This window comes from Micropterus salmoides, unplaced genomic scaffold, assembly GCF_014851395.1.
Source record: "Micropterus salmoides isolate LMB-PRFRI ecotype aquatic unplaced genomic scaffold, ASM1485139v1 Ms_hic_scaffold_11, whole genome shotgun sequence".
Classification (NCBI taxonomy): Eukaryota; Metazoa; Chordata; class Actinopteri; order Centrarchiformes; family Centrarchidae; genus Micropterus; species Micropterus salmoides.
Genome location: NW_024040152.1, coordinates 34,235,464 through 34,247,903, shown reverse-complemented (window position 1 = coordinate 34,247,903; position 12,440 = coordinate 34,235,464). Strand labels below are relative to the sequence as shown.

The window sequence follows — 12,440 nt, the reverse complement described above, 5'->3', positions numbered from 1 at the left end:
CGCTGTTGTTCTCGTCTCACGCACACGCCCGCCCGCTGCCAGAGTCGAAATTTAAAAACTTTTTCCAACAGTTTATCAACAGACAGAGACTGATCAGCTGGCTGATCTGAGTTTCCTGAATAATATAACTGTTTCTTTAACAGTCTTAAACAGGCAGTAACCTTTGCTGCTGTCTCTTATTCATTAAAAATATTCTATTAACTTCTAATAAACTAATTTGAAAGTTAGTAGTTATATTATTTAGTTATAGAATCAATTATTTCATGCTGCATGTTGCACATTTAGCTGTTGAAGTTTGGTAAATGTATACAAAATAATAATCATTATAGAGGGGTGGCGAAGGCACAGTGGATTAGACACTTGTCTTTGATTTCCACTGCAACACTTCAGGCACAGAAAAATTTCTTAATTTAAACCTCTTCCCTCCTTTCACTTGTTCAGTGAGAAACATGAGCTCTGGCTTATCCTGCTGGCTAGGATTGTATTTTCTGTTCCCTTAGTTCAGATTTGAGTGGATACGTTTGCTGAAACTAGTGCTTTGTCCCGTAGTGGTGCTTCACATTGCCACTTTTAATAATTGTGACTTGGTAGTAGGTAGTAATTCTTGCAGTAAATTGGCTGTAGGCCTATTAGTGACCTCTGTGGTAGACTTAATACCTGCTCATTAGCATGTCAGCATTTCTTCAGTCATGCAAAGGCAGCTGTATACTTGGTGGTGGCAGAAAATGTCACCAGTATGAAAGAAATGAAGTGTTTAACGCTAAGTGGTGCTGGTTGATTTAACTCTTCAAAGCTCTTTCTTTAGTTACTGGTGTTCCCGACCACTGATCAACACAACTCATTGATTTCTTCTGACATCTTTTCCCAATGTGATTTTTGAAAGCTCCTTTGTCCCTTGTGGTTGTCAATAACAAAAAGCTTACAGCCATGTGTTCCACAGGAACCTCACAGCCTTTCAAAATCTGCCAACATCTGATTTATCTGGAATCCACTGAAGCTCGGTCTGGGCAGGTTTAACCAGAGAAATCAGCTGCTCTAACGTTTGCCCTGCTGACTTGGCAGAAGCATCATTGACAAAAAGTATGGAACTGTTTTCTTAATGAGGTAACAGCACATTTGTACTTTTCACAGGAAATCTGGATCACATGGTTCCTCTGTTGGTCTGAGATTGTCAGATCCAGCCTGTGATTTACACTCTTTCCTGTCTCACTCTGTCCTGTGAAGAATGAAATGCACAAGTCTACATTCTCACCAGATGTGAGACATCTGCAACGATTAAAGAACTACCGAGGAGTGTCACCATTTAATTCCAGGCCATTATCACTTGCAATAGAATAATATAAAATACAACTTTATTTTCTACCAGAGTGGAAAATTGTCCCCAATGAAAAACAAAAATATACCCAAAACATTAACACATAACGCAAAATACTGTGGAAAAAGATTTCTGTTGTTTTGTGTTGGCAATTCTTCTTTTTACTTTTCTCTCACAAAAAGAGTTGGCATTTTAAATTTGTTGATTATTCACATGATCAGATGTCACAAACCCACATAAGGCTGCTCCTAACCATTATTATGCAAATTAGAGGTGCTCCAATCAGGATTTTTTGGGTCGATCACTGATTGCTGAAGGCAGTATCGACCCGATCACTGGGTCTATTGGAAGCCTTGTATTTATCATTATACTGTGTATTTATTTAATTAGTCCTAAAAACAATATATGAAGTGTTAAAATGAACAGATGATAAAGTATCATGAAATGACAACTGTTTATTTTATTGCCAGGAAACATGGGCAACAAATTCCGCTCAATCTGTTTTAGACTTAAACCATAGCAGCTTTTGCCTGGTTACTGCGAACATCTTATAGCTTAACAAATGTATCTTTCCTGTGGAATAAACTGCAAAAACAGAACAAACAGCATCTTTATAAATTTACTTCAATCTCAATGAAACTGCAACAAAACGGCTGTAGCCAAAATATTTAGGAGATAAAGGAGCAGTTAATATTACTTATAGTTACTATATTCATTCAAATTTCATATGGTTTACCACTAGTATAGGCCAAATATTATTGGCTTGTTTTCATTTTTAATCCCTGAGCAAGAAGCGCAGTCTACATATTTTACATAGGCCTCCTGCCACTGGCTTTAGCAGAGGAGAAAGTAGCAAACACTTTAAATACGGCCAGCAGGTTTTTATTTGATTTTAAGGTTAAAAATACGGGAGATTGACAAGGAAACATTTTCCCGGGGAAAACGGGAGGGTTGGCATGAGAGGAATAGAGAGAGGAGTGGGGTAATGTGAGGCTACATCCACACTACTACGGTTTTATAACGAATGCGATCTTCTCCGTGCACGCAGCGTTTTAGCTGCGTATCAGAGTTGATCTACGTCTATATTAAAATAACTGAAAACACTCATCTAGTGGCCGTTCAGGTAGCCTACACTGAGCATGCGCATATCACAATCAACAGTCAAATAGCTCACAGGTCTCTTTCATTATATTCTAATCAAATCTGATGTTAATTTATAAATTTTGCTCATGGATAGTGGTTACAAATAATGATGTCTGTGCATCGCTTTGTATGTTTATAGGCCTACAGCCTACGTCAGCTGGTTGATTTGCCTAATCTTAGCAGGTCTTTAGACCACGGTGGAAACACAACAATGGGCTGAAGGAATCTTTTAGTTCCTTGAAAAGAGATCTGGGGAACTAAAAGTCGGTACTTTTGTTTGAAACACGGCTTAGCACGGTTGTGCTGCTGTGAAGCAATTTTCAATTCACAAAGTTTTAAAATTCTTCCCAAACTTTAGATGATCAAAGGTGCGGTTTTTCAGAGGCATCTAGTTCTCAGACCGGGTGCAGCGACTTGCTGACACAGATTTTGCAAATCAATGTATTTTTGTAATAGAAAACATCAATGAATCGCCCCAGACCTAAACACATAAATAACAGGTTTGTGCAGTTGAGATTCTGACTGAGAAACAAATATCACATAAAGTACAATTTAGGAAAATATTGTTCTTGCATGAGGCCCACGCTACTTTGCTAAGCTGGATTGTGTTGTGGCCCAGTAATGATGATCAGAACTATTACAGTAAGTAAAAAAAAAAAAAGGAAAAAGAAAATGCAGTTAAATATTCCCCCCAAAAAGTTTCTTTTTTTGGATTTCATGTCAGAATCGAGTTTATTGCCAAATAGGTTTTCAAACAAGAAATTCACCTTGGCTTTTTGGTTCATAACAGTAAACATAGTAATAGAAATAAAAAGCAAGAACTGCAAAAGTAGACAAATAATATGCACTTATCTGTTTTTAAATAGAAGAGCAGCACAGTTTGTGCAGAAAGTTTGTACAAAGGCTTGTGGGAGTCTAAGCAGGCAAACAAACCCATCAAGGAGCAGGCAAGAATCAGATGCCCAATAAACAGGCAGTCCAACCCGGTCTAGTATTCTGACCATTCAAAGCGCTTTACGCTACACGTCACATTCACCTGTTCAGAGGCTGGCATGCAACTGCTCCTCAGAAAGGAACTAACGTTAATCACGCACCCACAGAACGGTCACCGAGAGCAAATGGGGGTTCAGTATCTTTCCCGAGGACACTTTGACATGCAGACTGGAGATGGACCTGCTGATCTTCTGATTAGAGAGTGACCCTCTTTACCTCCTGAGCCGCAGCAGTAATGCAGAGGGTTGGGAATGAGAGTATGTGGCCGTTCAGTCAGAACGACCAACACAATACATTTACTTATTTTATTAGGAATTTCCTCAGAACTTGAAGCTGATTTCCCTCAAATGCTCCTCCAGAAACAGTATATTTACTTTTCTCCAGAAATTCCTCAGAACACAAACCTCTGTAGCCAATTACGAGCTCCTTCCACCAAAAATTCCCTTTACACACAGTGTCTGCCCAGTGTGTGCAGGCCCAGACATCTGGGTTTGTAGAAGACATTAATTTATTACTAGGGTTGCGTCCATCAGCGATGGGAGACAGATGGTTGATGGTTGAGCAGGTTTTAATCATCAGCAACATTTTTATTGTAAATTTTAAATGTGCTTCTCCCCACACTCAGACACACAAGAAGCCTGCACCTCAGGTAAACACACCAGCTTGCCCCGCATCTCTCTGCCTATGACGCAGCCTATCAAACAACCTAAACCAACATCTGCACTCTGTGTGTTCACTGCTGCTTTACCTGGTCCAAGCTTGTAAAATATCCACAGTGACTTGTAACGTCATAGGCTACCAAGTTTTTAACTGAGTGAAGTCTGTGCGAGTGAACACATGCACATAACACAAGATGACCGCTATATACACTCACCTAAAGGATTATTAGGAACACCATACTAATACTGTGTTTGACCCCCTTTCGCCTTCAGAAGTGCCTTAATTCTACGTGGCATTGATTCAACAAGGTGCTGAAAGCATTCTTTAGAAATGTTGGCCCATATTGATGGATAGCATCTTGCAGTTGATGGAGATTTGTGGGATGCACATCCAGGGCACGAAGCTCCCGTTCCACCACATCCCAAAGATGCTCTATTGGGTTGAGATCTGGTGACTGTGGGGGACATTTTAGTACAGTGAACTCATTGTCATGTTCAAGAAACCAATTTGAAATGATTGGAGCTTTGTGACACGGTGCATTATCCTGCTGGAAGTAGCCATCAGAGGACGGGTACATGGTGGCCATAAAGGGATGGACGTGGTCAGAAACAATGCTCAGGTAGGCCGTGGCATTTAAACGATGCCCAATTGGCACCAAGGGGCCTAAAGTGTGCCAAGAAAACATCCCCCACACCGTTACACCACCACCACCAGCCTGCACAGTGGTAACAAGGCATGATGGATCCATGTTCTCATTCTGTTTACGCCAAATTCTGACTCTACCATTTGAATGTCTCAACAGAAATCGAGACTCATCAGACCAGGCAACATTTTTCCAGTCTTCAACTGTCCAATTTTGGTGAGCTCTTGCAAATTGTAGCCTCTTTTTCCTATTTGTAGTGGAGATGAGTGGTACCCGGTGGGGTCTTCTGCTGTTGTAGCCCATCCGCCTCAAGGTTGTGCGTGTTGTGGCTTCACAAATGCTTTGCTGCATACCTCGGTTGTAACGAGTGGTTATTTCAGTCAAAGTTGCTCTTCTATCAGCTTGAATCAGTCGGCCCATTCTCCTCTGACCTCTAGCATCAACGAGGCATTTTCGCCCACAGGACTGCCGCATACTGGATGTTTTTCCCTTTTCACACCGTTCTTTGTAAACCCTAGAAATGGTTGTGCGTGAAAATCCCAGTAACTGAGCAGATTGTGAAATACTCAGACCGGCCCGTCTGGCACCAACAACCGTGCCACGCTCAAAATTGCTTAAATCACCTTTCTTTCCCATTCTGACATTCAGTTGCAGTAGCAGTAGCAATGAGTGGTTAAGTGTCTTGCTCAGGGACACAATGGTAGATGTGTCGCAGCTGGAATTGAACCTGTCCTCTCACACCAAAGGCATGCGTCTTATCCATCACCATCCCATAGATTATTCAATGGTTTCTGTTATCAGTCTTTCTGGAAGCTTGTTGAGAACGGCAACGTTTCCAAGTACGGATTAATGGAGCAGAACTCAGTATTAGTAGTAACAGAAGTATTTCTCTTAGTTTTAATCGTGCAACCTGATTTAGTAAATCTCTAGTTTGAAATGAACAAGTGGTTAATATGAAGTTAGGAAGAACATAAACCTAGTGATGGATTTACGTTCAGTCGGTGCAACCCAGACCTGAAGCTGAAGAGAATTGAGTTAAACCTAAATGTCCTTAAATGCTTTTCTTATGAAAAGATAAAACCCCTCAGGGGCTCTGTTCTAAAGCATCAAGACAACCAGAAACCGCTGCTTTGCTTTTTCGATTCCTCGGAAATGTGTGACATATCACAAACAAGGATTCGAGTTCATCTTCCTCTCCTTCAGTACGTGGTGGGAGGAGGAGTCTGGCGGCTGGTCCTACCCATCCTCCTCTTCATCCTCCAGATACGAGCCTGCAGCCCCTTACATGACCGTGAGACTTGTTTGGGTGCAGAGGGAGCAGATGCAGCAGCAGCAGCTCTGTAAGTGACTTTGAACGTCTCCTTACTTGTGTGCAGTGATGGAAAATGTGCAGTCTGCAGTTTGATTTGGCTCACTCGCCTTAGATCTGCAGAGTAGAGGTACTGTTTAAAAATTCAGGTGTCATTAATGTGAGGATTTTTAGTTTTTATAGATGTATGTCTTCGACAGGAACCAGTGGAGCCACAAACTCTGCAGGGAATCAGAAAGTACAGAGAGTTGGACTAACTTAACGTGTTGTTGTTGTGTGGTTTGAATATGGAATAACACCAGACCGATCCTTTATGTGAGTGAAGTAACTAATAACTGAAGGGAGCAGCCCCCCTCGGCCTTATGCAGATGGGTACTGTTTTAGTTTGGCTGGTCCAGAGGCCCAAAGCAACAAGCTGAACGTTATTAAAATGTGCTTAGGACCATTTTTGTTGCTCACTGTTAATAGAACATGTAGATTGATGCAGCTTTAACTGCAAGATCTGTTGTTAAAAAAACGTTTTGGAGGTGTTAAAAATTAAAATGAGAATTTGGTTTTCTTGCAGATCTTTTTCTTGCCTGCTCTTAGATCATATGTGTTATGGTAGAAAAAAAGGAAAGGCCTTCACCCATGAGTCTTGTCTCATCGCTGGTGACAAGTACTTATAAGAGTGCTATTTTTCTATTATTATGTCATATATATGGTTTTTAATCTTAAATGTCTTCCTTTTTTTATTATTGTCATTATTCTAGTCTGTCCACATGTTTAGGTCAGGGATGTGGAGTATAGTGTTTGGCAACCTGACAGACCGTTTTATGTATTTGGTAGTCTGAAGTCAAACAGCATTTTTAAGCTATCTTGCCTCAATTTATCAAAACTAAGCAATTAAACTAAAGTCGGGTGAGGAGGCGGCTTTTTCTAAGCTTTATCTGAGGGGAGCAGTATCAGACTTTGAAAACCCTCGGTTCGTAGTGAACAATATACCATTTTACATCTATTTAATCTAATATTACAACTAACTCCCCTATACACCTGACTGAGTAGGAAATGCTAAATATGTTATATTCAGGTGCATCTCAAATTTAAATATTGTGTAAAAGTTTTTCTGTCAATTTCTTCAGAAAGGAAATGTGAAAACGTAGATTCATTACAGAAGAGAAACATTTTTCAGGCCTTTTTTCAGTTTGAGTCTTGATGAATACGGCTTACAGCTCAAGGAAATCAAAACTCCAGTATTTGAAAATGTATTAGAATTTTAAGATAAAGAATTTATAATACAGAAATGTCGAGCTGAGAAGAGCTCTGATCAGCTAATTAACTCAGAACAACTGCAAAGGCTTGAGCTTTTAATCTCTGTCTGGTTCTGGTGCTCACAATGAACTTTTCCGTGATATTCCAATGTTTTAGATGCACCTGTACTATCGGTCCCTTCTAAAGAGCTGGTTTATCAATGCCAACAAATCCTTGGGAGTTTATTACATTCATATTTGTATTGTGTGTGTGCACGTGCTCTTGTCTCCTTGTGTGCAATAATGATGTTGAAACCAGTAGAATACTTTGGTAGGTTTATCTGGACATCAGCATGGGCGTTTAAAACATGGACAGAGTTTTTTAAAACACTGATCATTTATCAGAGAAAACGCTACTGTGATTGGTGCATTTTGGCTTGTGGCATGTGGGGCTTGTAGTTTTTGAACCACACAATACACCAGCAGCACCCACGCCTTACTTAATGTGAACAGAGGCTCTATCCACAACCTGGAGAAGGAACTAGTGTAAATGAGTGTATTAGTATAATATTACAACATTTAATAAAAGTATGATGTTCATTAAATAGTATATTGTTTAATAGGACTGTGCAATTAATTGTTTTAAGCGCGATTTCAATATTCGTGTCAAACTATTACAAAAACAAGTTAATGGAGATCCAACGATTATTGTGCTGCATGCTGTTCTGCAATGACACTCGTTTTGTCTTGTGTTAGAAATCCAGCGCACCCTTTCTTTCACAGCGGCTCCTCCTTTAAAGCCCAAACTCCCTCTCATCCAGGCTGGTGCATGTTTAGTTCAGCTCGAGCCAACATGACGGGGTTATAACTGCTACAACTTGCTATTCACCATTATTATCTGAAGCCTACAGCATTTTTACAGCACTAACAAATGACATATTATTTATACTTCTACTAAACCAGGTGTGTTAAGTGTTCCTGTACCTGGTCTGTGCTTGTAAAACATCCACTCTAAGGTATCACACACAGCGAATTTTGATTGAGCGAATTGAGTGGTTCACTACCTGCCACTACACTACACTATAATAATACACTATCGTAATAACAAAACGTTACTATAGTCATTATAACAGTATACTATATACAGTAGTCCTGCATGCATTATCCATGTTTCCATTACTAATGGCAGCTTTATGTTCAGCAGCTCAGGGTCAGATTCTTTTTGGTTTGGCATGTAGTTGTAAATGACCTGTAGAACAAAAATTAATGATTTATTATGTCAGATTTCTTTTCTGATTGGGACTGATTAACTCCCCAAAGTCTAAATGATACATGGAGAAGCAGTGTAGAGTTTTTATTGCACCATATATATCTGGAAGAAAAAAATCCCAGAGAACTGCAGGTCTGCTGAAGAATTTATTTTTATTTTTGCTACCTTTTTATTAAATCAAATTTAAGACTTCTCTGTAACTCTTACGCTCTTGTTTTAGCCTGTTTCTTATTTTATTTCATTCTTTTAAAAATATATTAAATGTCTTTTCATTTTGCTCAGTGTGGCTTTTATGTTTAATGAAAAGCACTTAGATTTGTCATGATGTTGAATGTGTACAAAGTCTGTCACAAGATATTTAGCATATCCTGGACAGTCACTAATGGGAGTTAGTTTTCTAATAAAGTTATTTAAAACGGTCCAGTTATTTTAATTTAGAAACCCTGCCATTACAGTATGTGGTGGTTCATTTTGATTTTCATTTATATATTTACATATATACAGTCAGTTACTTACTTCTGCAGTGTTTGCTTTCAACAGCCGACAGGCCATTAAGTTAGTAATCTGCAAAACTCAACAGAAGACTGTACCAGAAGCTGGGTGGCGTACTGAGTGAGGTAGGGCCTGATTTTCCTTATGTTGTATAGAGCAAACTCAACAGTTTTATTTTCATTTAACTGGGAGAACCCACTCAGATAAAATCTTTTTCAAGGGATACCTGGCTAAGAAACACACTCATACCACAATATAAAACATTAAAAACATATATATTTTACATTCCCCAGGACACCTATTATTAAGAAACCAACCTTTAAAAAGCATCTACACTCTGCATCTGAACTGTCTCTGTGTGGCTTGTGAAGATCATTGCACCATTTCATGTAACCTGTGGACGATTTGGTATTTAAGATAAAGCATGATAGGCAGCATCTAGTTTACTAAATGGAGATGATGCTGCATGTACAGCAGTTGATCATGATGAAAAGGTGGCTTAGAAAAAGCCTCAACAGCAAAACAAGACTTGTTTCTTTAAAATCTATGTGTACATTGAAAGCTAATTTATCGTCCATCCATATAGATTCTCTAAAATCTGAGAGGGAGCTCTGGTGAGAGTCATGATTTTGTTTTTTTTTAGCGTTTATAACTTTTACATGGAGACATGTGGTGATTTAAATACAACCTGGAGCTCATCAACCACCCGAACCAGGGAGAAGGCATGTGTGTAGATGACTCTCACATAAAGATGCATCTTCACTGGAAATGAAATTTCTCATTCCGCATTTCTTTCATCGGCCTGAACTTACAGACAAATCAGGAGAGTTCATTAGAATAAGGGCCACTCCTTCTTAGGAGTGACTTTCCTTCTTAGTTGTCTTGCTTTTAATTTATGTTGTGAGTGCTACAGCTGAAGATAATTTTCCAGGGTGGACAATAAAATATCCAAACTGACTGCTGTTTTATCCGTGCTGCAGGAAGAGAGAAACTCACGAGTCGTCCCACCATGAAGGGAGGAACAAGTCTTCTGTTCTGCCTCGTCATAGCAGCGTGTTCCTGTGGCATCGCTGCTCAGACGGCAGGTGGGTGTTTTTAAATGGAACATGTGAAGTTGTGTTTTTATAGTGACGGTCCGGTACAGTACATGCTTGCTATTCATGTGGTTTACTTTGCAAGACCCCTCAATGACCTCCATGGTGGCGTAAGTCACAACTGCTGAAACTGGAGCAATGAAGAGCTACCAGTTAGTTAATGTTTCATTAGTTCATCCCAGTCTGTGACACTCTGACCTGTAGTGTTTTCCTGAGTCCTGAGTACCTATTTTGGGGGCATGCAATGCTGATCTTATTCTTCCCTGGTCTAGAGTGTGAAAATGCCACGGTGGCTGACATCGTCTTCCTGGTGGACGGCTCCTCCAGCATCGACCAGTCAAGCTTTCAAGAGGTCCGGATTTTTCTCCGCAACATCATCAGGGCCCTCGACGTCGGCCCCAACAAAGTTCGGATCGGCGTGGCTCAGTACAGTGATGACCCTCACCAGGAGTTCCTGCTGAAGGATCACAAGGACAAGAAATCCCTGCTGGCCGCGGTGGATAACATTCCCCACCGAACGGGAGGCACAGAAACTGGCAAGGGCATCGACTTCCTCCTGACGCGGTACTTCACCATAGAGGCGGGAAGCCGAGCCAGCCAGCGGGTGCCCCAGATCGCTGTGGTCATCACAGATGGGGAATCCGCAGATGATGTGAAAGCGCCCGCCCAGCGCCTGAGGCAGAACGGAGTCATTGTGTTTGGCATCGGGGTGGGACAAGCCAACCGGGAGGAGCTCGAGTCCATCGCCAACCGGCCTTCACACCTCTTCCTGTTCGCCATCGATAGCTACCAGGCTATACAGAGGCTGACAGACAGTCTGCTGCGAACTGTATGCGTCTCTGTGGCGGCTGAGAGGCAAGGTAAGGCAGAGGATTGAAGGAAATTGTTTTTTAGACTTCTTTTTGTGAATTTTGCAAAAAATAAATCTGCCAAACATGAAATGCCCAAAAACAGAGAGAATCTTTGGCTGCTAATAAGGTTTGAGATCGCACTGGGTTTGTTTGATTGAATCCTAACCAGTAATTGATTGTTCCATCCTGCCTTTAACCCTTAGACCATAAAATATGTTCGGTGTTTCCCCTAAGTTTGTTTCCTTTTGTGTCATCTGAAAATATTTTTAGCGCCAACTGACACGAAGGGCTTTAGACACATATTTGTACATATGTTTAACAAAATACTTGCTCGACTTAATCAGATCTTAAAAGAAAACATTGTCTTGTACAATCCCACATGAATACATGAATGGAAAATGATAAAAATAAGGGTATAAATACAGACTAAACAGAAATATCAATTCATATCACATTTATGAATGAATGCCTACATTAAATTTTTAGATCATTGACAAATAACCAGGCCGCTGAACGGCGTCGATGTCTGGTGGTGTTATTATCCTAGCTTGTGCCCGACTCTGGCTGCCTGCAGCAGACATCGCAGATTTTTATATGGCAGCGGCGTTCATCATTTAGCAGCAGTGCTGCGCCGTTGTTGAGTGCATGTAGGGGAAACACTGCTGTTGTTTTGATCTGAAGGGCACTTCTGTGGTCATTTTGTGAGTGTGCGGTAATAAAAAGTGTTTTTGTTTGTGTCTTTTTTCAGCTTTGTCAGAAAAGTTTGCAGATATCTTCTTCCTGGTGGACAGTGGCATTGCTCAAGGTCCGTTCACACAATTCAGGAGTGATCTTATCAAACTGATCAATCAACTTAACCCTGCAGCGTCCACCAACCGCATCGGTTTGGCCCAGTACGGTGAAGACATCAAGATCGATTTCGGTCTCAGTACTTATAAAACTAAACAGGAGATCGTGACTGGTGTCAGACGTTTCCGCCTGCGCTCACAACCCAACCAACCACGTAACCTGGGTAATGCTCTGACGTCTGCCAAAACTTTTTTCACCAGGGAGGTGGGGGGCCGTGCACACCAAGGCTTCCAACAGTTCCTGGTGGTCGTAAGTGGAAAAGACTCAGATGATCCTGTGTCTAAGGCGGCTGATGTGATTGAATCAGAAGGGATAATTATTGCTGGGGTTGATGCAGGTGCAACAATGGATGTAATAGAGGGTTTTGCAAGCGTTGGGTATGCGTTTTCTTCCAGCAGAGATCTTAAAGAAGATATCTTCTTGACTGAGAAAGCGGAGAACGTTACTGAAGGTGAGAAACGTCATCCATCATTCTTTTGGGCACTTGCCCACCTCACCAGTTGGGTTTAATTTTTTCAGTTATTGCCACAGTAAATCTGCTTTACAGGCAGTGATGAAAAGAACGACATTCTCAGTTCTAACAAATGTATTC

The 12,440-nt window shown here is 40.7% G+C and overlaps 1 protein-coding gene across 1 annotated transcript in view; it reads left to right on the top strand.

The window, feature by feature from the left end:
• The window catches only part of LOC119898160 (collagen alpha-6(VI) chain-like), a 63,214-nt gene that overhangs the window by 3,586 nt on the left and 47,188 nt on the right, over nucleotides 1-12,440 (top strand). Inside the window, 3 exon segments of the mRNA XM_038712344.1 lie at nucleotides 10,035-10,139; nucleotides 10,421-11,008; nucleotides 11,748-12,299. Of these exon segments, the coding sequence (XP_038568272.1) occupies nucleotides 10,035-10,139; nucleotides 10,421-11,008; nucleotides 11,748-12,299 (1,245 nt within the window).